The 24811-nt window shown below is 39.7% G+C and overlaps 1 protein-coding gene across 1 annotated transcript in view; it reads left to right on the plus strand.

The window, feature by feature from the left end:
• DDX10 (DEAD-box helicase 10) overlaps positions 1-24811 on the plus strand; it is a 177093-nt gene that overhangs the window by 16490 nt on the left and 135792 nt on the right. Inside the window, exons 7-11 of the mRNA XM_032220167.1 lie at positions 2214-2340; positions 4771-4933; positions 6787-6871; positions 17125-17226; positions 23224-23311. Of these exons, the coding sequence (XP_032076058.1) occupies positions 2214-2340; positions 4771-4933; positions 6787-6871; positions 17125-17226; positions 23224-23311 (565 nt within the window). The remainder of the gene's footprint in view (positions 1-2213; positions 2341-4770; positions 4934-6786; positions 6872-17124; positions 17227-23223; positions 23312-24811) is intronic.

A 24811-nucleotide genomic window follows, 5' to 3' on the forward strand; every position in this document is an offset into this window, starting at 1 on the left:
TTTTTCAAGTTCCACAGGTCTTGTGAATGCTGTCCTTATGGCTTGTCCTGGGAGAGGGACTGATTTCTGGGATGAACTAGTTATCTTTTCATTTTCCTGCTCTGCACTTCTCCTGGATTAGGGAACAGTAATTGCCACTTATTCCTCTTTTTTTGGCTTCAGGTTCTTTGCCGTTTTGAAGCAGAAACCTAGTGAAAACTGTAAAGTATCATTGCTCATGTGATTTATTTATTTATTTTTGCTTAGCAACTGTGGTGCTAAGCAACCCAGTTGCTGGTCCCAGTTGTGGTTGTTAAGCAAGGGTTACCTGGAGTTCAAATAAACAACTCAGAACTTGAGGTGGAAGTTCTCCTTGAGGTGGAAAATAAATTCCCTGATTTTTCAGTTTACATGATTTTCCTTCCGCTCTCAGGCATCATCCTGGCCTGGATTCTCAGTTGCACAACAGTTGTTGACCTACACAATTTATTCAGAAGATAGGGCCAATTCAATGCTTTTGGATGAAATTGGATCTGCTAGTTATGGAGAAGAAGAAGAAGCAAAATGAAATGAATGAAATGAACTTCAGGATAATACAGTGTTTTGGATTGTTTTTGATCTACTATAACAATCATTTTGAGAATTTGCAGCCCCCGTTTTACCCATGATCTCCTTAGAATTAATTTGGAGTAGTTCTGCAAAATAATTTTTAAGGTTCCAGATATGCCTCCAAAAGTCCAAGAACATGATCTAGGATTAGTATGGCAACTGTATATCTTGTACACATAACTGGAGAAAAGTGGTTGAGAGTTTGAATGTCTATATTGTATTTATTTATTTAGCAAATTTACATAGCTGCCCATCAGGGTGGCATACAAATGTAATAACCATTAAAAAACATAAATGCTCAAACATAAATATAAAAGAAACAAGATAGTGGGTGAAGAACATTCGATATCATATACCCACCTTGCAAATTCCACTTGGGATCCTGAAGGTTGATGAACGAACCATGTTTTAAGGCTAACGTTGATGGGGCTAACTTTATCTAAGGGGAAATGATTTTTCAGAGTGGAAATCACAGCAGAAAAGGTACAACATCTGGCTTCTGCTGGATGGAGCTGCGTACTGGACAGGACTTGCATCATGACCCTCCTCGACTTGATGTAATAGGTCGATGTAAGTAGGAAGAGACGGTTCCTAAAATAACCTGGCATCAATGATTTGAAGAACTATATTTAATTTCAGTTACACTTAAATGGTAAATGTAACTAAACAAAGTGACGTTTATATTTTACCTTGGCCCTAGTCCAGTGATGGAGAACCTTTTTGGCACTGAGTGCCAAAAAGGAAGCGAGCGAGCGCGCTTGTTCATCAGGGACGCAATCCAGAAGAGGAGCTAACCTGCTGCGCATGCGCACCAGGCAGTTCCTCTTCCAGGTTCTGGTGTGCATGCTCGTGCAAAGATCAGTTGGCCGCTCTTCCAGTTTCTAACATTGCCACATGTGTGAAGCCGAGCTCATCATTCATGCCAGAAACCCGGAAGATCAATGGGCGTAGCCGCACATGCTGAGCGACATGGCTCTGCATGCCACTTCAGGCATGTATGCCATAGGTCCTGGCCCTAGTCATTAATTTTGATAATATGGTCACTTGCAAATGCCCTGCAAAAATGAAGGATGCCTCCTCGCTTGGACGAAGTTGCGAATCTGGTTTTACTTAAATAATACTTTGAGACACAGTTACTTGAACATAATGTCAGGGTTCCATATAGCATCCAAAAGTGAATCAGAGTCCGAAGCAAAGGATTCCTCAAAGTTCCAATTTATTAAGAGAGCCATGTTGGCACATCTGGGAAAACCTGAATCTTAAAGCTTCCAGGTTTTCCCACCCAGTTGAAAGTTCAAGATCCTGCCTCACACACACAAGTCCATCACATGGTCCAATCGTCCACTGCCATGCTGGCAATTTCCACCCATCGAATTCTGGAGAGAGAAAGGATGGCCTTGGCTTTCTAGAAAGAATGTTATTATGGCTACATATCATCCAACTCCGTATAATCCCCCCTCCCATTTTCCCACAATAGAAAATGAATAGTAGAAAGTGTGGCAGGCCTGAAGTCCAATATAAAAGATGGCTTGCAGACCTGACACATATATTGTTTGTTTTTCAGTTGTTTCTCCCCCAATGATGTTTTTACCTGTTGTCTATTTCTCCTTTTCTGGTACTTTTAGTACTCCAGCAACCTTGGAACAGAACTACATTGTTTGTGAACTGTACCAGAAAGTCAATATGTTATACTCTTTTCTGAGGAGTCACCTGAATAAGAAGAGTATTGTATTTTTTGCAAGCTGTAAAGAGGTATTGTATAATCTCATATCCTACAATTTATAAGTGTTAATTATCTATCTATATAAAAATGACTGTGTGTATGTGTGTGTGTGTGTGTGTGTGTGTGTGTGTTCCAGCATAACTCTGGAATGCCTTGAGCAATTTCAACCAAACTTGGTACACAGATGACTTATTCTCTGGAAAAAAAATACCGTGTTGGTAACACACTCCTAAAACCCCTCGGGGGGTGTGTTCTGTTAAGGTACAGCCTGTTGTGCCTCAAAATGGCTTCTACTGTACTGCCTTAAAATGGCTTCTATTGTACAGCGCAGTAGAGTTGCCATGGTGACGGCTTCACAGTACTCCACAAGTGGGTTCCCTCTGGTAAGGGGGAAAATCCAACATTAGAAAGTACGCTTCTGGGGGCACAGGAATTTTTTTTAAAAAACTAATTTAATTGTTGCCAAAGTCAGGGCTCAGGGAGAAGTTGCTTTTGCCATCGCCTCTTCAGGAATTGGGGCGATGTTTATAGAAGGAGGGAAGACAGCCCATTCTGCACTTATGTTTCCACTTGACCTCGTCATTCCTGTCTAATACAGGATTGGGATAAATAAATACCCATGCAATGTCGGGTTAACAGCTAGTAATTTATAAAAATCAGATGGATAACAGTCATGTAGGGTGTTGCATCATAAATTGTCTACCAATATATTCTACAGTGAAAGTAGTCCTTGACTTACAACATTTCGTTTAGTGACTGTTCAAAGTTAACAATGGCACTGAAAAAAATGATTTACAATTGTTTTCCACGCTTAGGATCATTATCCCCATGGTCATGTTATCAAAATTCAGACGCTTGGCAACTGACTCATATTTATGACTGTTGCCAGTGTCTGGGGTTATGAGATCACCTTCTGATGAGCAAAGTCAATGGGAAAGCCAGATTCACTTAACTACTATGTTATGTTACTAACTTAACAAATGCAGTGATTCACTTAACGACTGTAGCAAGGAAGATCAACAAATGGGGCAAAACTCACTTAACAACTGTCTCTCTTAGCAATGGAAATTTTGGGCTCCATTGTGGTCATAAGTCCAGGACTACCTGTAAGCAGAAAGTTAGAATACTAAAACGAGCAAAGCAGATGAAAGCATGTACATTGTTTTGCTGATGAATCCTGAGGCTGGAGAGCATTCTCAGGATTATATAACACAATCACATTATTTATCAATAACAGTTATTTATCAAGTTAATTAGCCAACAAAGAGAGATTTGGGGTATAGATAGAGGCAAATACTCCAACTGGACTTCTTCAGATATCTTTGTGTTGCAGTCAATGAAATGCATGCTTTGTTTATAAATCGACCAAACAGATAATAGTAAATATTGCCATCCAAACATTTTATTCTTCTGAGAGGAAAGGAAGATTTTTTTCCTGGTTAGATGCCTTGTAAGTATAGCTTTAAATAAGCACTTGGCTTAAGAATGAGATGCCTTTAGATCAAAGGGTGGGGTTCATTTATAAAAAAAGGGCTACTATTTTGGGAATAACTCCCATCTAAATTGTTTAAAACAGCATCAACTCTGTTGGATGTAGCTATAAATCTGTCACTCACTGAAAAGATTATGGTGACAAGAGGCCTGGCAATTGATTACCATGCAAATTGCTGTGAAATTGACGAAAGAAGGTATGTTCGGGGGCAGAAACAGGTAAATTAATTGAATTAAATGAGCACGAGACTTCAGAATGGTAAATTCTAATCATGCTCCTGGGTTTGCCATAGCATTCACTTTTAGAAAAGATAGTGGTTTGGTTTTAACTCCCATGGCAAATTTGCGAAAATTGCTGCAGGATAAAAATGATGTGAAACTTCCAGGAGGAAAGGATATATTTCTGTTTTTTTTCCCCTCGTGGGAGACATGAAACCTTAGCATGCCTTTTCCTCTGATTTTTTCCCCCTCCATTTTGCAAATCTCTTAAGTTTTCCATTTGCAACATTTGTATCCTTGCCTCTAGCTAGCTGAGATAACAAAGGTAGCTCTTCCACCTGTTTTAAACTAGTACTAAAGAGTACTAGAGAAAGCTGCTTCTTCCTAAGCATTCAATTATATGTCGTCTTTTGGGATATCTTTTAATATCCCAATCTAGCCCACCGCCCTGGGTTTTTTCATCCATGGTATTGTCAACCAGGTCTGATCCTGTTTAGCTTTTCTACCTCAGCCAAGACTGGTTAGGCCAGGGCTGTCAAACTCGCGGCCCTGATACGTCACTTGCTGGCCACGCCCACGCCCGGTTTAGCGAAGGGGAAAAAATGTCTTGATATATCACGTGATGCTGCCGTGACGCAGTGTGTTTGACACCCCTGGGTTAGGCAGTGCTAGCCTACAATGTAATACATATGTGCGGTCAACTAGTCTTGCTCATAGAATTTAGTGTTAAAATTATGATTGATTTCTAGGTTCAGTATTTGTTTAGAGTATTTTGTCGCCTGCGTCCGGGTCTCCCTATACTGGCTCTTCATGGGAAACAGCAGCAGATGAAAAGAATGGAAGTTTACCACGATTTTTTGCGCAAGAAATCGGCAGTTCTTTTCGCTACGGATCTTGCAGCTCGTGGGCTAGGTAAACAGTTTTGCATTCCTTCACATCCAGGGGAGTTACCTAATCGGTTTGGCCCAGTTCTTGAAAATCATTTGTTAAATTATGTAATCATTTAAGGAAGAGACTAAGATTGAGTGGGGAATTCATGTTCTCCAGCAGCAGACCTGGGATGCTAGTCTTTATCTTTTCATTGCCTGTTTTCCCCCCCTGCTACTTCCTCCAGAGTCATATCACCATTGCTTCAACTCCTGCTGTAGCTCAGGAATGAGACTAGTCTAATTTCCCTGTTAAGTTAAGATCCAGGTCAGAATCCAGGAAGCCAGCCAAGCGAGAGGAGGGATATGAGGGACTAGGAAAGAACAGAACCACATGTTCCCTAATTCAGATAGCACCTTGTCCACATTTCTATAGGTTTAGGATTTGTATTTATTGGTTTTTTCCAATCATGCATCCCCCAAGTGACAATGGACTTCAGTTTCTATAATCTTTCTATAATCTCTGGTCAGGATGATCAGATTTGTTTAGTGATCTATGAACTATTACTTTGGAACAAGCTCCCCGTGGAGATTCGGACCCTCGCCACCCTTCAGGCCTTCCGGACAGCCGTTAAGACCTGGCTGTCCCAGCAAGCCTGGGGCTGAGTTCCCCCCCCCCCTACTCGAATTTTCTGTGCTTGCTGTGTTTTTTAAATCGTTTGTATCGTTGTTTTGTTTTTGTCTTACTTTTTTGTATTTGTTCCCCTTCCCTTGGCTTTTGTTCAGCCGCCCTGAGTCCCTTCGGGGAATAGGGCGGCTTACAAATCGAATAAATTCCAATTCCAATTCCAAGTATAGTTAATTAGTTTATTGGCCATATCAAGAGACAACAAAGTGTAAACTAACAGAAGGATAAAGGTAGGCATAAAATATAAAATATGGAACAAAGAAAATTCAGATAAGTGCATCACCTTTATTGTATATATGACCTCAATCTATTCTATATAATGAGCTCTCAGCTGAATAGCTTTAATTATAAACTTGGTAATTCTGCTGGCTGGCTATATATTTATTGACATCCTGTTGTTGAGATTCTAATAGGTACTTTAGTCAAGTAAATATTCTAAATACTGGGTCCTTGTTGGGGCAAATAATTGGCATTCAAATAAGATATGTACAATGCCTTTGATATCTGGGGCTAGAGATCAAGTATCGATAAGGGAATCTTCAATTAAATTTTCATTCTCTGGTTCAGCACTTCCTTGAAGCTGTATCTGTTCCAATGTATACTTGTGCCTTTCTTGCATTTTGAATGTAAAAGATCTGATTGATATAAAGTGGGGTTTTATAAAATTGCTGGTCTTCCGTTTAATGGGCTATTATATTAGTTCAGCAGCTTCCAGCATAACTATCATATAGAGAGAGATGGGGGCAGGGGAGGAGAGCATAATAGGAAAGGAAATAAGTGGAAGGAGAAGAATAGAGACTAGACAAAACCTTAAAAGAGAAATACTGCAATAGAAATTTATTTGTATTAAAAAGTTAGCCGAAATACAAAATGGATTATTTCTGAGCTATACATGCATTGCAAACTGCTGGTTTAAAATCATAAATGGCCAGTTCTACTTTTCAATTTGTAAAATGCAAATGATTTCCCTCTCCATATCCAGTTTAAAATTATGCTCCCTTTCATTATTTAGGAAATGAAGCTTCTATTAATTTTAGTTCCATCTGACAGATACATGTAGCTAGAAAATGTGATTAATTGTACTTTGTGAGCAGCCTCTTTCAACACAGTGCCCAGTAAAATAGAGCTGGAGTGCAAATTTCATATGGAATTATACTGCTAACATAGAAAATGTTTGTATGTGACTGGATTTCAAATGGTTTTTTTTACAGACTTCCCTGCTGTGAACTGGGTCATTCAGGTTGACTGTCCAGAAGATGCAAATACATATATTCACAGAGTTGGGAGAACAGCCAGGTATATAGAGTTTTTATGTTCTATGGAGTGTCTTGCCCTAACTTGATGTCCTCTGATTCTGTTGCTCCATCTTCCAGAATTAGCCAGCCAAGTTAGCTAATAGTTGTGGACATTGTATTCCCAATATCTAGAATATATTGAAGAAAGCTTTTCAATGTTAAAATAAAACTATTAAGGTTAGCCCTGTTATTACATTAAAGGTAAAGGTTCCCCTTGTACATATGTGCTAGTCGTTCCCGGCTCTAGGGGGCAGGGCTCATCTCTGTTTCAAAGCCGAAGAGCCAGCGCTGTCCGAAGATGTCTCCGTGGTCATGTGACCGAAATGACTAAAGGCCAAAAGTGCACAGAATGCTGTTACCTTCCCACCAAAAGTGGTTCCTATTTTTCTACTTGCATTTTTACATGCTTTTGAACTGCTAGATTGGCAGAAGCTGGGACAAGTAACGGGAGCTCACTCTGTTACGCGGCAGTAGGGATTTGAACCGCCAAACTGCCGACCTTTCTGATCGACAAGTTCAGTGTTTTAGCCACTGAGCCACCACGTTCCTATTGTTGTTACATTAGATCAGTGTTTCTCAACCTTGGCGACTTTAAGCCCTGTGGACTTCAACTCCCAGAATCCCCCAGCCAGCTATGCTGGCTGGGGGATTCTGGGAGTTGAAGTCCACAGGGCTTAAAGTCACCAAGGTTGAGAAACACTGCATTAGATACAGAGTTTTCCAGGACAATGTGGTGAATAATGTCCGCAAGCAACAGTCACCAGGCTTCAAGAATAGGAAGCAAAAGGCAAAAAGAACATCACACTGTGGGAAGAAGAGGGAAAAATAAGTGGTGGAATTAAATTAAACTGTGTTTCAATGTTTACAGCAAGCAATCAACTGTTTTAGGGGCTCCAACCTAGTGTGAGATAAAAACATTTATCTTGCCTTCAGGAATATGAGTTTTCAGCTGAATTCAGGCTTTAAGCACCTCATCAAACCACGCCAACTTGACAATTTGGGAACTACTGCTGAGTTTTTGTTAGAAAGACGGAGAGAAACCTCCATTATATTATCAAATTGGCCAAATTCTCCTCAAGGCAGTTTAATCTTTTTTTATTATTATTATTTATTATAGTGCATAATACATTATATAATGCCTTATAAATATGTATAGTGAAGCACAGTGGTACCCGAGAGAAAACATGGTTTTAAAATAATGGGTAGTAAGGGAGGCGATATAAATCTATAACCTGCCCAGGCAGAATGTTTGAGTAGGTGAGAAAACAAAACCAAATGTAATGCATCAGAAGATAGACAAGATTTCCCAAGTGAACTTTAATAATCTCTTCTTGGAAAATACAAAAAAATAAAAAAAAAAATAAAAAAAATGTCAGGGCATATCTGTACCATGCACTGTCCAGAGCCAAAATAATAAAATCTTAATTGCTGCGGACAGAGACCTAAACATAAATATATATAAAACAATCAGTCAAACCCATATCTGAATATGGGTTGAATCATGCACAATATTTGACATATCTAGCCTATTTTTCCAGGTCTCTGGAGAATCCATGTTGTCACTCTACACTGTGAGAAACACTGGAAGCTTAATAAATAAATTACAAGATTCCCCAATGTATGCTGCTTATAAATCCACTCTAGCCAACCTGATCTCAGCAACAGGAACCAAAAATAAGGCTTATGTTATGCTTCCACATTTGCAAAAAACAGTGTGAAATGATGAACTAAATTAATAAACGGAACAGATAACCAAGAAAATACACAGCTCAGTGTCCAAACATTATTCCAACCTTCCTGAAGTTAAGCAAGTATAAACTTGCTTAAAGATCTGAACGGGAAATTCAGAGCCTTGTATAGGAACAATATATGCATCAAATAAATATTTTACAATTCACTGCAAATATATTCCTACCTGCTCTTCAGACACTGTACTCAAACTGTGTCCCAGTCCTATGGACATATCTATTTTTCTGTCATGATTGAGGCAGGCTATGAGAGTCCCAAGATTAGGAAATCGAATTGTGTTGGGTTTTCATAAATCGTATTTTTTGGAGTATAAGACGCACCTTCCCCCCCAAAAAGGGTGAAAATCTGGGTGCGTCTTATACAATGAAGACAACATTTTTGGCCTCCTGAAACCCCGCCCCTTGGCAAAAATGGACATGCAGAGGATTTGGGAGTCCTGCAAAGTGTTTCTGGGGGCTGGGGAGGCAATTTTGTGCTCATTTTTGCCCCCCCCAGCCCCCAGGAGCATTTTGCAGGCCTCTCAAACTCTTCATGCCCCATTTTTCACAAAAAAACGAGGCGTGCAGGGGGTTTGGGAGGCCTGCAGAGTGCAAAAACTTTTTTTTAATTTACCTCTTTAAAATCTTGGTGCGTCTTATACTCCGGTGCTTCTTATACTCTGAAAAATACGGTAATTAAACATTTCTCTGTTTCCCTCCTAAATTTAACCAAGGAGGTAAAAGAATCCAAACTTCACACTGAAGTTTGATGGAAACTTCATTAGACTAATATTAAAGGTATTAGTTTACAAGGAATCCCAGTCACCTGACATAAATACCAGGGGAAAGTGGGGGGGGGGAGAGAAACGTGACATTTAAACTACATCTTCTTTTTCTTTCTTTTTTCTTTTTCTTTCTTATTGTTTACTTAATTAATCTATCAAATTTATTTGCTGCCCATTTAGGGTTGACTCTTTCTTAAACTTAAAAGTACCACTCATACTTTTCCTTAATTTTTTTCCAGTATTGGTCATCTTGGCTGTTAAACAAAGTACATGAATCTAGTCACAAATTAACCTAACAACATAATCTAATGCAGTGTTTTCCGAACTTGGCCATTTTTAAGATGTGTGGACTTCAACTCCCAGAATTCCCCAGCTGGCATTTTGAAAAACACAATTCTCAGCTTGATTCCTGTAACATACTTCTCCCCATTTTATTCCCCTTCTCATCGGTGGCAAGATGAATTGCCTTGATTTTGTCAAGGTTAAATTTTGTCTTCTACATACCACAATTGGACAGAATTACATTGAAGACTGAGTAGATTAGCTCCTGATTTAAACATCTGGACATTCCTGAAGCTGTTTTTGTATGACACAAAAGGTACAGGTGGAGGAGAAATCTCCAGTTGAAGACCCAGAAGGATCAAGGCAGAAATTTGTTGAGTAAAATGGCTGGGGGAAAAGATTGAAGCTCTCAGAGAATGTTTAGTTTAGTTTAGTTTACTTTATTGCACATTGTCCAATGAAATTAAATGCCATCTTTAGTATACATTAAAACTATAAAAATAAAAAACACAAAGTCACATCCTTCACATGCTGTATAATTGAAATTGAAAACCTGATATTGCATTAATATTGCACTATACCTTAGAATTCAATATAGTTACTGCCCTGGGATAGAAGCTGTTTTTCAGCCTATTTGTCCTTGGTTTTTTATTATCCTGTACTGTCTGCCCGATGGCAATAGTTGAAAAAAGGGTGCCCAGGATGAGATGTGTTTTTAAGAATATTTTGAACTTTCTTAAGGCAGCGGGAGCTATAAAGCTCTTCCAAAGAGGGGAGAGGGAAACCAATGATCCTCTGGGCAATGACATTAGCCCCTATCTGCCACTGTGCAATTGGCAAACCATACACAGATGCAGTAAGATAAAGTACTCTCTATGGTGCAGCGGTAGAAGGTCATCAGCAGTTTTTCATTCAGTTGTTGTTTCCTGAGAAGTCTCAGGTAGTATAATCTCTGCTGGGCCCTTTTGACCAGTGCTGCAATGTGAGTGTCCTAGGTCAGATCCTCTTTTATGATAACACCCAGAAACTTAAAACTGGCCACTTGCTCCACTTGGTCTCTATTGATAAGCAAGGGCTGGGTGCCTGATCTATTCCTTCTATAGTCCACTATAAGCTTCTTGGTCTTATTGGTGTTAAGGACCAAGTTATTGTCTCCACACCACGAAAGTAACTGGTCCACCTCGTCTTGATAGGCAGACTCACCCCCCTCCGGAGATCAGTCTCACCACTGTTGTATCATCTGCAAATTTAGTTATAGTATTACTAGTGTGAGTGGGGATGCAGTTATGCACATAAAGTGTACAGAGTAATGTTAGTGAAGAACGGAGTAATGTTAGTGAAGAATGGTTGCAGGAAGTGGGTATGTCTAGTTTAATGAAAAGGACTAGGGGAGACATGATAGCAGTGTTCCAATATCTCAGGGGTTGCCACAAAGAAGAGGGAGTCAAACTATTCTCCAAAGCACCTGAGTGTAGAACAAGAAGCAATGGGTGGAAACTAATCAAGAAGAGAAGCAACTTAAGAACTGAAGATAAATTTCCTGACATTTAGAACAATTAATCAATGGAACAGCTTGCCTCCAGAAGTTGTGAATGCCCCAACACTGGAAGTCTTTAAGAAGACTTAGGTATTGGATCTGGGTACTTGAGAGACCGCCTGCTGCCAATTACCTCCACTAGACCGATTAGATCCCACAGATTAGGCCTCCTCCGAATTCCATCCGCCGGCCAGTGTCGACTGGCGACTACCCGGAGGAGAGCCTTCTCTGGGGCTGCTCCGACCCTCTGGAACGAACTCCCCGTGGAGATTCGAACCCTCACCACCCTCCAGGCCTTCCGCAAAGCCCTTAAAACCTGGCTGTTCCGACAGGCCTGGGGCTAAAGAGCTGTTGCCCCCGTCTCGAATGGTATGACTGTTGTGTGTTTTAAATTATGCATTGTTATGTGTTGTTTTTTAATTTTTTGTCTGTATCCCCCTTCCCTGGTTTGAGTTGTGAGCCGCCCTGAGTCCCCTTTGGGGGAAAAGGGCGGCATATAAATATAATAAACAAACAAACAAACAAGATGTTAGATAGCCATTTGTCTGAAATGGTGTAGGGTTTCCTGCCTGGGCAGGGGGTTGGACTAGAAGACCTCCAAGGTCCCTTCCAAGTCTGCTATTGTATTGCATTGCATTGTACAAAGAAGTCAGAATTCAAGAAGCTCAGTAAAGAGTTGTTTTTCCCCCTTTCCATTCTCCCTCCTAGGCTAGAAGTAATCCAGGAAGTGGAAATAGCGAGAAGCATTGCCTGAGTCAGGGAGGGAAACAAGATAGACTCTAAAAAGCTTCATTTGGAATTGTCAGGGTATAGAATTGTATGTATCATTTTGTTAAGCTAAAGGCCACGCTGTCTATTGGAAGCGTACAAATTATCTACCTAAAAGCACTACAAAAATAAACGCTATAATTTTAGAGAAAAACAGTACGTTCATCTGGAAAGTTTATGTCCTTCCTCCTATCCTCTGACAATACCTCATTTGATCTAATTCAGAGTGAAAGGAAAGGAGGACATTTCTCACTGTTACTTGGTTTCGGTGGCAATTAAGAGCTGCTTTCTCTGGGAACACAATGACAGAATGAGGAGCAGTTCCGGCCTCCTCCCTTCAGCCCTCATGTCTAAATGTTGCTTATTGGCTAGAGCTAGCCATTTTCAGGGACGAGGTGGCTCAGTGGCTAAGACGCTGAGCTTGTTCATCAGAAAGGTCGATGCTCCCGTTACTTGACCCAGCTTCTGCCAACCTAGCAGTTCGAAAGCATGTAAAAATGCAAGTAGAAAAATAGGAACCACCTTTGGTGGGAAGGTAACAGCGTTCTATGCGCCTTTGGCGTTTAGTCATGTCAGTCACATGACCACGGAGACATCTTCGGACAGCGCTGGCTCTTCGGCTTTGAAACGGAGATAAGCACCGGCCCCTAGAGTTGGGAACGACTAGCACATATGCACGAGGGGAACTTTTATCTTTAGCCAATTATAGGAATGTCTTCTACAGCATTTTCTGGTGTAGGATCTGAGAGGCAAGAGAGAAGTTTTTTTTTTTCTTTGCACCTCTTTCTTCAGTCATCAAATCCTCCATCTCTTCACCCTGTACCAAGTGTCAGAATCTCTGGCAGCTGCAGAACCTTTATTGGGCAACTGATCAGATTATTTGAGTACTTCAGATGGAAACAGTGAACGAGGCAAGAAATAAGTACATTATTTAACATTTTCAGAAATGTTCCAAGTCTAAGGAAATATACACATGCTTCTCCTCCAGTCTTCTCTAAACTGTAGAGTTTAGATATGGTACACTTCCAGATCCTACATTAAACTGGTTCACCCTCTCCCCCCCGGGGTGAATATTTTCCATAATGGCTGCCAGGTTTCTTGTTCTATCTGATATACTGTATATATTTAATTAACATTCTGAGGGACTAGAGAGGTCGGCGGTGGTTACCAATTTGTCTTCCTCCAGCTAATTAAATAATTAATGAAATTAATGTAATTAAATTTAACAACTAAATTTAATAAAAAAATACTGAGCTAATCAATTTAATTAATTAAATATTGAGCTAATTAATTAAATTAATTAATTAAATACTGAGCCAATACCCTGTTTTCCCCAAAATAAGACTTCCTGGACAATAAGCCCAATCGGGCTTTTGAGCGCATGCGCTAAAATAAGCCCTCCCCAAAAATATTGCAACACCGCAGCAGCCATGAGGTGACCACGCTCGCCACCTCCTGCACCTCAAAAATAATAAGACCTCCCCAAAAATAAGGCCAAGTGCTTATTTTTTGGGGGCGGGGTGTCAAAAGAAAATAAGACCCGGTCTTATTTTCAGGGAAACACAGTAGTAAATCCATTGGATTTCTAACAGTGTTTAGCATGTTTTGGCTCACGAGCAAAGTTTTGGCTCAACGAAATCAATATTTTTGGACCAGTGGGCATATTGGGAAATTTGCAAGCAGGCCATAAGTCTCGCACAATGAAGGGATCTGTCTGTTTCCAAAATGGCACTTAAAATAGAGATTATGGGTACAAAATGGGTAATGATACAACCATTTATTAGAATTCAAGTAATGAGGGTACTCTGTCCATCCCTTAGATTGCTCTTTATCACTCCAACTGATTGATACATTTTCAACTGAAACACCCAGGCTCCACTATTCTAATAAACTCTATGGGCTCTAGAAGTATTCCCCACTCTGCCCATTTTCCATAATTATTTTAACTAGGAGAAATCAGGAAAAAGTTAACACCAAGTGGAGTATGCAACCTTGCAGGTGCTATTGCAAGATTAATAGATACACTGGAGCCCCTGGGCCTACTTTCAGCTTAAGTGCTGAGGTGGTGCAGTGGTTAAATGCAGCACTGCAGGCTACTTCAGCTGACTGCAGTTCTGCAGTTCGGCTGTTCAAATCTCACCAGCTCAGGGTTGACTCAGCCTTCCATCCTTCCGAGGTGGGTAAAATGAGGACCCGGATTGTTGTTGGGGGCAATATGCTGACTCTGTAAAACCACTTAGAGAGGGCTGAAAGCCCTATGAAGCGGTATATAAGTCTAACTGCTATTGCTACTTTTGCTTAAGAAGAACTGTATTAGAAAAACCAGTCCAAACAAAATAGAAAATTAATTTTTTGACAAGTTTAACTTTCATGTGACCTAAATTACACACTGACATGAGAAAAAACTTATTTCCTAGCTTCATTTGTTGTGGAATAATTTTGTTTCTCAAATAGGAGTAAAATATACAGTTAAATTTTGTCCAAGAACATAAGAGGATTGGGGTTCCCAGACAGATAGCAATAGCACTTAGACTTATATACCACTTCATAGTGCTCTTACAGCCCTCTCTAAGCAGTTTACAGAGTCAGCCTATTGCCCCCAACAATCTGGGTCCTCATTATACCCACCTCGGAAGGATGAAAGGCCGAGTCAACCTTGAGCCTGGTGAGATTTGAACTGCCCAACTAGCAGTCAGCTGAAGTAGCCTGCAATGCTTTAAGATCACAAGCTTTATCTCATGGAAGGTTCATTTGATAACATAGATTACAACACCAGCACAGTAGAATTATAGTGTCTGCATGCAGAAATATTTTAGACATCTGTTTAACAATTTTCTTCCACAAGGATTGTTTTGATCAGATTTGATATAAAACAAAATACAGGGCCACTAGAGGACAGCAGTTAGTTTTAATTTTTGGAAAGTCACTTTCATGTATTTTTTTTTGGCCAACAAATGACAACATACTTTAAATGCTTTACACATATAAATAACTAAGTCTCAGTGCCAAGTTTGTACATCTCACTCAACCAGGCTGGCTTGCAACTGATGCAAGCTTTGTTTGCTGAAGTATAACTAGAAAATTTAGCTTAGCATAGCTAAACCTGGTTTTGAACCCAGGAGCAATTAGAGAATGAAGCCATAATTTGTTTCAGTTTTAGTCTCTAGTTTCTTCCAATTAGATTAAACTGGGATGCTGCCTTCAGCCATTATGCCTGGTTTGGTAAACATGAAGGGGCTGTTTGTTTGCCTAAACAACAACAGTAACAAATATGTTTGTTGGTATAGAAGCGAATAGCCTGATAATTTTTTTTAAAATGGCAGGTTCTGAATTTTAAAAGAATCAGAGAGTGATCAGGAATGTAAAATTCTTTCTTACAGTGATAAAAAGGACTACTGGCTACTAAAACAATGAGTAGATAACAGAACAGAATAACAGAGTTGGAAGGGACTTTGGAGGTCTTCTAGTCCAATCCCCTGCTTAGGGAGGAAACCCTATACATTTCAGACAAATGGCTATCCAACATCTTCTTAAAAACTTCCAGTGTTGGAGCATTTACAACTTCTGGAGGCAAGCTTTTCCACTTATTAATTATTCTGTCAGGAAATTTCTCCTCAGTTCTAAGTTGCTTCTCTCCTTGTTTAGTTTCCACCTGTTTCTTCTTGTCCTGCCCTCAGGTGCTTTGGAGAATAGCCAATAGAATAGAATAGAATAGATGCAGATCATCTTTTCACTCCAAGAAAAAAAAATCTGTTTATTTTTTATAATGGAAATGTGGGAGGTAACCAATGAGCTTTGCAGTAATCAACTACCTATATAATGGTGTCTCATTTGAAGTAAAAGTCTGTAAAAAAACCCATTTGGAATTCTCTTATACTTTCTTTAAATAAGGCTATTAATCAAAGCACTTAGATTTATTTTTATTCCTTGGACTTTTGCCAGACATCACTACAAGGAAAGAAATCTGACAGTCAGCAAGATTCCATGACCATTGGTTAGATGTATTCAAGGGTAGTACTCAGACTGATTAAGCCTTTTAGAACATTAATGGATAAACTTTCTATAATGAATATAATGGTGGCCTGAGAGTAACAAATATTAAAGCTGTGTCTCAATCTTGGCAGCTTTAAGATTTGTGGTGTTCAACTTCTAGAATTCCCCAGCCTGCATGCTGGAAGTTGAGGTTCACACAGCTTAAAGTTGTGAAGCTTGAGAAATATTGGATAGGGTTAGATGCATAGTTAATAAGAATTAACTTCCTTAATTCTTAGGATGGGGACCTCTACAGAATAACCTCTACATTGGGTTAGATAGCTAAAAGCAACCTAGTTTAACTTGTCATGTAATAATGTTTGTAAAGTTATTGGAAGCACATGGTTGCCGTTTATTGGATTGAACAATTATCCAGTGATATTTATGTAATATGTTTTATATATTACAAAATAATAAGCACAACTTTTGAGAGATTTTGAACATGAAGCAGAGGATCTTCATTCCTTAAATTCCAAACTTACTGTTCTTTGCTTGTGACCTTCTGATAGGCAAAATCAACCAGGAAGTCAGATTCACTAACAACCATGTTATTAACTTAGCAACTGCAGTGATCAGTGGTGGGATTCAAAAAAATCTAACAACCGGTTCTCTGCAGTAATGACCATCTGGGTAAGCGGGGCTTGCTGGTCATGTGACTGCATGGGCGTGGCCAACTCAATGTCACTCAGGTCAATGGGCCTTCACCTTAGTTGTTAGAATGTAATAAGGGTTAACCGGAGAGACAGTTTCTGTAAGCAGGGCAATAAAATTAGGCTAGAGACAACACCAGAGTATTTCCTTCCTGCCTTCCTTACAGGATTAGCCCTGCAAAGTGGAAAAAAAACAAAAGGAGATTTCCTCCCACAACCAGTTCTCTGAACTGCTTAGAAAGTTAACAACCGGTTCTCCCGAATAGGTGCGAACCAGCTGAATCCCACCACTGGCAGTGATTCACTTAACAACTGTGGCAAGAAAGTTCCTAAAATGAGGTAAAACTCACATAATGACTGTCTCACTTAGCAGGGGAACCTTTGGACTCAGTTGTGGTCACAGGTTGAGGACTGCTTGTAATTACTTTCTGAAAGCTCGGATTTGAAGAAAAAAAATGCTCTCCTTTACCTAGGTACAAAGAAGGTGGTGAAGCTCTCCTCGTTTTGCTTCCTTCAGAGGAAAATGGCATGATTCAGCAGCTGTCACAGAAGAAAGTTCCTGTCAGCAATATCAAGTAAACTCTTTTCCAATTTGTACATAACTTAGTTATGCATTTGAAACCGAAAGCAATTTCTTTTCTATGAGACTGTTTTTCTTCTTCTTCATAAAATAGATTTTTAAAACTTTCATTTAAACCTAAAAATGATGCGGAACATAATGAGAATATCCATTGGCAACACATCCCGTCATTTATTTTTTTTACAAAAAAAAGTAAACATTCCCTATATTTCAAATCATCTTATTTCCTAGGAAAGCAAATAGCCAAAATGCTCTTCCATTATTTCAAATGTTTGGAGAAATGGAAGTCTGTAAATACAATCTGACCTTTCTGTGTTTTTGCACCTCCTGCTAGCAATTTTACCTCTCCTCCCTCCCTCCCGGCTAAATTATGTGATCTGCCAACACTTAATATGTTTAGCAAAGACAGAGCTGAGACAGTGAATTCTTGCCAGTAGCAAAATTACACAAAATGTGGGATGATTTGGATGCTGTATGGAAGGTGTATGTGGTCTGTGTAATAGTAACAACAGTGTTTTTCTTTTAAAAAATTTGTACCATTAGCCAAAGGAATAAAATTGGAGAGGAAAAAAATGGCTACTGCCACTATTAACTCCTGCCAAACACCCACATATGCTTTTAAAATCTATTATTAAAATACAATACTGTTCAAAACAAATATACTCCAGTCTTTGAAGCATTGAACATTTGGCAAAAGTGTCTGTAGTACAGAGTTCCTATACTGCTAAATTAAAATGCTGATCTGAAATAGGGCAGTGTTAAATTTGTAGCATTAATGCTATTTTAGCCTTTTTCCTCCAAGCAAAGCTTAGTTGATACCACCAATAGGCTCCTGCTTTGCTTCCAATGATATCAGTTTTCTACCTTCATGCATACAAAACTAATTGCCATTTGCTACCTAATATCCAGTAGCTCAATATGCAGAAAAAATTAGTTCATATGCTGCACTGAAGTAGCTCTTCGCTTCCGATAATGCTGTTTACAGTGCTTTAAATCATGGATGATAAAGTGCGAGTGCAGTGAAGCTTGCAGATTCGTGTAAATGGCTCCTTTTTGTCTTCTTAAAGGAATTTAATTATTTTCAAAAGCCATTTAAATAACAGAGCTGTAGCTTGCTATGTTCATTTTTGCGGCAGAAATAATAATCCAGGATTTTTGAATACAAAAGAATATTGTACCCTAAGTCAAGGTGAAGCCATTTTCTTTTCAAAGGTTGTAAATGGCTACTGAGAGGAATGGAATGGAAGCGTGTGCATGCCCACACCTATAATGCAATGCTCCCTGCACATGCCTGCACGCCCCCATGGTCCCTTTACCCCTGTGCATGCATGCGATCTGCCTGTGCTCCCCATGCTCCCCACGCATGTGCACAACTCCTCTGCACCCCATTTTGGACGTAGCAGGCCTCCGTGAAGCCTCCTGGGACCAAAAACGGGCCATGTGGGGGGAAGCACTGCACCCCCTTGCGGTCCCCCCACTTTCTGTGCATGTGTGCACGACCCCCCCTGCCCCCACACATGCACATGCGTCTCCTGCATGAGCGGCAGTGACCCCAAAATCAGCTGGCCAGTGGGAGACGTGCGCGCATGTACGGTGGAGCTGAGCTGGGTGACGACTCTCATGTCCTCAGAGAGGGATCCGCGTGCCACTTGTGGCACATGTGCAATAGGTTCGCCATCATGGCCATTTCAGACGAATGGTTGTCCAGTCTCTTCTTAAAAATGTCCACTGTTGGAGCCTTCACAACTTCTGGAGGCAAGTTGTTCCACTGATTAATTGTTTTAACTGTCGGGAAATTTCTTCTTAGTTTTAGGTTGAATGTTCTTGTAAACATTCAGAAGGTATCAGGTCCATTTTTAAAGAAGGTACACTGAGGTTGGGCTGTAGAATTCGGCATATGAAGAATACCTGTTTTCTGATTTTTTTTATAAAGAAGGTTTTTTTTTGAATGTCCAATAAAATGTACTGTCCTTTGCAAAGAGCTATGACTTCCGTGCTTTGTTGTTGGTGTCCTGCGCCAGCAGTTAGTGTGTAACACCAATATTGTTTTCTTTATTTTAATATGATGTAGGGATCGTTATAGGCTAATCATAAGGAGATCTATACTTTGCACAGGTAATCCTCGACTTACACAGTTAATTTAATGACCATTTAAAGTTACAACGGCACAAAATAGTGACTTGTAGCTATTTTTCACACTTAAAACCATTGCACTATCCCCATAGTCACGTGATCAAAATTTAGACACTTTGCAACTGGCATGTATTTATGACGGTTGCAGAGTCCCGGAGTCACGTGATCACCGTTTGCCACCTTTTCACAAGTCAAGTCAGTGAGGAAGCCAGATTCACTTAGCAACCGTGTTACTAGTTTAACAACTGCAGTGATTCACTTAAGAACTGTGGCAAGAAAGATTGTAAAATGGTGCAAAATTCACTTAATAACTGTCTCATTTAGCAACAGAAATTCTGGTTCAATAAGATGAGAACTACCTGTGATCAGTTCATTCTGTTGTCCAATACCTAGATACCAATCTCTTTCTGTGTGATTTTAAAGGAAGGCTCCTTATCCTGTCTGTAAGATGAGTAATTTCCGTCACTGCTTTATTTTCAGTGGTTTTCCAAATACTAAAACAGATATTGAAATCTTCTCTGCTGCTGCATCTATCAGTCAATAATGTTTCCTTGTCTAGGCTAAACAGACCAAATTTTTAAAAACAGCTTTGCCCTTTGCTGTCCCTACATTGCAGTCTTTCCTTTAAATATTTTCCACTTGCCAATATTTTCTGAGACATCGTGTGCCCCAAATTTCTAGCAAATTTTAATCAGGTTACGCTAATGTTGAGTAAAATGGCATTATTATTTCCCATGGCTTGACAACCACTACTCAGCCATATGACCTAAAAATGGTTTTGGCTTCTTTAATTAGTACATCACTTGGGTGACTCATTTTTCAATATTTTTGTGCACCATAGCTTCTGACTTCAGCTTTGATTAGCTAGTTCTTGGGATTCAATTGTCATTTCCTATATTTAATTTAGTAACTTTTAGTCATGTTGGATTCATCGTGGCCCCAGTTTCTCTCCGGATCTACCATGTTTCCCCAAAAAGAAGACAGGGTCTTATTTTCTTTTGACCCCCGAAATAAGCACTTGGCCTTATTTTCAGGGAGGTCTTATTATTTTTGAGGTGCAGGAGGCGGCGAGCAAGGTTACCTCATGGCTGCTGCTGTGTTGCAATATTTTTGGGGAGGGCTTATTTTAGCCCATGCGCTCAAAAGCCCGATTAGGCTTATTATCCGGGGAGGGCTTATTTTCAGGGAAAGGGGTACACCTTAACGTATGAGAATAAAGAAGAGTGGCCTGAAATGTTGTCTTTACATAATGTATCCTGAGGGAGAACTTATTGTTATATTTTATTTGTTGATCTTGATTTGTAAAATAAATCATTTATTATTATTGTAACCCTATATAACCCTACAGGGCACTGCACACCAGAACAACTAGACGCAAGGATAGTTTCCCCCCCGAATGCAAGCATATGCACCAAATTCTATTCTATTCTATTCCATTCCATTCCATTCCATTCCATCCCATTAATATTCATATTCTAAAAGTGGCAGAAGAGAAAGACAAGGGAATTGCATGGCTTCTTTCTGAGGTGAATTGTTAAGGTTGGGGAGCTGGCTGATGCTGATGCTAGTTGGTTAGATCCTGTTTTATTTTATTTTTTATTTTTTTTATTACATAGACAACATCACATGACAATAGAAAAAAAACAATGGGAAAAGGAGAAGAAAAAAAAAAGGGGGGGAACCCCATCATCACATACAATATGTCATTTGATCACAGGTGCATCCCTATTAAGTTTATACATCCCATATCTCTCTGTTGTATATTTAATAAACACCACAATAAGCTAGGGGTTTTAAAAAATAAAAAAGGGGGGGGAAGGAGGGGGAAGCCAAAAAAGACAAAAAAGACCAAAAAAACCCCCCCAAAAAACCCAAAAAAACCATCATCACATGCAGCATGTCGTTTGGTTACAGTTGTTTTAACCTCTGCATCTTCAAATGATATTTACCATCTCAAATATTTCATCTAATATAACTAAAGGCCTTATTTTCATTCTACAATATATATTTGGTTAACATTAGCATTATTTTTCCCCAGAAAGTATACTTATATTCATTGTTATCCTTACATTTCATACTAGTTGGTTAGATCCTTATGTTAAGACTTTTTACATTAAGGTTGGGGAGCTGGCTTTTATAAAACTTGATGTGTCCATCTTGGCCTTGGTGATCAGTTGTTGGTTGCATTGGATTTGGGTTTTAGACCTTTGATTATGGAGGTGAGATAGAAAAATGTTTAGGGAATTACATAGTGGAGTATATGGGGAGAATATTTACAATGCAAGAATGTGGGGACCGAGGGAGGAATTGCGGGTGAGACAAGAGGCTTACATTCTCCAGCTACTTACGGTAGATACATTTCTGAGGTTAAAAAGTAAGGAATCAGATACTTCTATTTGTGGTCTAAGTTGCTTGCTTGTCTTGGATTTTTAAAATACAATAAACCAAACAAATCAAACCTTTTTGGTGTATCTGCTTAAAACTTTACTTTTTAAAAGGTGAATAATCCCAAATGCTGATGCTAGTTGGTTAGATCCTTATGTTAAGATTTTTTACATTGTTCCTGAAGGATTTCTGTCTGACCTCTTAGAAACTAGAAAGAGGCTGGTTACTCAAAATAATTGCAAGTAGGTCTCATGTTATAACAGTTTGTTTAGCAACCATTCGAAATTACAATGGCACTGGAAAAAGTGGCCGATGGCCATTTCTCACACTTATGACCACTGCAGCATCCCTGTGGTCATGTGATTTACATTCAAATGCTTGACAACTGACTCATATTTATGACGGTGGCAGTGTCCTGGGGTCATGATCACCTTTTGCGACCTTCTGAAAGGCAAAGTCAATGGGAAAGCCAGATTCACTTAACAAAATGGCAAGAAAAGTTGTAAAATGGGGCAAAACTCACTGAACAACTTTCTCACTTAGCAACATAAATTTTGGTCTCAATGGTGGTCGTAAGTCAAGGATTACCTGTAATATTAAAAAAACAAGGTGGCTGGTTCCTCTTTTTAGAAATCTTCATTCCTTATTCTTTGGTGCTCTATACACAGATAAAGAGTTCGCATTCCACTGATTTATTACGTTTATTTTTAAGTCTTTTGACCAGTATAGTGTGAGAAGATACCTTTTGGCACTGACTCTATAAAGTCTTTTAGAACCAGTTTTTTGTTTGCAAGTGAATGTTTGCTTTGGGTCACTGACATGGTAAAAGCCGGTTTAACCTGGAATAGCCTGCCAGCCAGAGCATCTGTTGAAGCAAATATTATTTATAAGGCTATAGTAGAGCATCCCCTGATTCTTTGATGGAGAACCCCTTCGCATTTGTGTGTGCACAGTTGTGTTTGTGAATTTGGCGTTCTGTTGAGATTTCTCAGGTTTGGAAACTTTCTAGTGAAAATATTTTTAACCACTTAAAAGACAATTTATCTTATGAAAAAGCTCCGTATGAAAAATTGCTGCTAAATATTCAGCTCTTTCCTTCAGAGGAGCTCAGTTTTCTATCTTTTTATAAGTCGAAGGAGATGGATAATGCTAATTCTGTAATTTTATCTTGGAAGAATGATTTTCTCTTCCAGTTCAAATTGTTTTCTGGGTAAAAGGCTGGAGCTGCAGCTTTTGTTGCTTCCATTATTAATTTTAAGAGAACACTCTGCATACCTGATATGATTTCAGCTGTATATTCACAGTAGTTTTTCCTCCATTTTAAAATAATGGGTAGGAGAGATGATGAAGGATTCCTCAGATGAAGAAGCAGTTTTTCTATGAACAGGAGACAGACCTTTGCAGGCCTTTAAGAGAAAATATGAGAATGTTTCTGTGGTTTACCTGTGTTCTCTATGACTCTCTGCTCTTCCAGAATCAATCCTGAGAAACTTTTAGATGTCCAGAAGAAACTGCAGTCCTTATTGGCTCAGGATCAAGATTTGAAAGAACGTGCACAACGGGTAAGGGCACAATGGCTAGTCCACTGATGTGTAAATGCCATGATTGTAGAATCTCATTTTTTAGGTATATAAGAAATATTAATCTTGAAGAAGGTTTTTGGTTTTATGGGTTATAGGAGATCTGAAAATATATGCTTATGTTCTTTGACTAAAGTAAAGACATGTTAGAAATTAATTAATTGAAATTAATCAGCAGTTCATTTATCAAATTTATTTATTAAGGAAATTTATATACTGGCCCAAGCTCCCACATTGGAGATTCCAGACAGCTTATAACAGGGATGTCAAACTCAAGGCCCATGGGCCGGATCCAACCCATCAGATGCTTAGATCTGACCTGCAGAGCTGCCCTGGAAACAGTGAAGGACCAGCCTGTGGTGCCTCTGCCAGCGAAAACGGAGTGTGGGTGGGTTGCGTGCGCCCTCCCACACACTTCTTTTCGCTGGCAGAGGGTTGCAGGAGGCTGTCCCAGCTGAAAACGGAGCTTGGGAACCAGTTTTCGCTGGCAGAGTGCTCGGGCAACAGGTGCCCCCAACACAAGAGACATCAAATTGGCCAACCTACCCTGGCCATGCCCACCCCAGCGCCTTGAGGTCAAACACAATCCTGGTGCATCCCTCAATGAAATTGAATTTGACACTCCTGGCTTATAACATTGAAAATCATTGTCAAACCTTGTTTGGAACTCTGGCAATCACATCATAAACATAAATCCTTTAAAAAACCAACTCCCACTATTCTTAGACAGTTATTATCCTCAGTACTCTGAAAGGCACTATGTAGGGAAAGGATCTGAAGAGGGAAGCTAGTAGGAAACAAGATGATGGTAGTTAGTTCAACTGGATGAAAATGTACACACCTTTCAGTTTGTTACTGTATGCAATCTTTGTTTGAGATGTCTCTTTCTTCTCTCCCTTCTGGTCTCCTGCTGTGTTCTTCAGGGTTTGAAGAACAGAAGGAGCATGGATGTTCAGGAGTAACAGCTCAACAAGTTATTTAGGTTTTTTTCCTCCTTTCCCTCTGGGCAAGATGTTTTCTTAGGAGGCCTTCATGTACCGTATTTTTTGGACTATAAGATGCACTGGAGTATAAGACACAACAAGGTTTCGAAAAGGAAAACAAGAAAAAATAGTTTTTGCCCTCTCCGGCCCCCAGGAGTACTCTGCAGGCCTCCCAAACCCCCCATGCATCCTGTTTTTGCCTTCCCCAGCCCCCAGGAGCACTCTGTAGGCCTCCCAAGCCCTCTGCATGCCCTGTTTTTGTGAAAAACGGGGTCGTTTTTGCAAAAAAAAAAAAAAAAAAGGTCTATTTTTTGTCTTCCAAACCCCCAAGACATCCCATTGTTGCTTTCCCCAGCCCCCAGGAGCACTCTGCTGGCCTCCCAAACCCTCTGCGCACCCCATTTTTGTGAAAAATGGGCCCATTTTTGGCAAAAACGGGACGCATGGGGCGGAGTTTCGAGAGGCCAAAAATAGCAGTATTCGGTGTATAAGAAGCGCC

Source organism: Thamnophis elegans, chromosome 6 (assembly GCF_009769535.1).
Source record: "Thamnophis elegans isolate rThaEle1 chromosome 6, rThaEle1.pri, whole genome shotgun sequence".
In the NCBI taxonomy this organism is placed as follows: domain Eukaryota; kingdom Metazoa; phylum Chordata; class Lepidosauria; order Squamata; family Colubridae; genus Thamnophis; species Thamnophis elegans.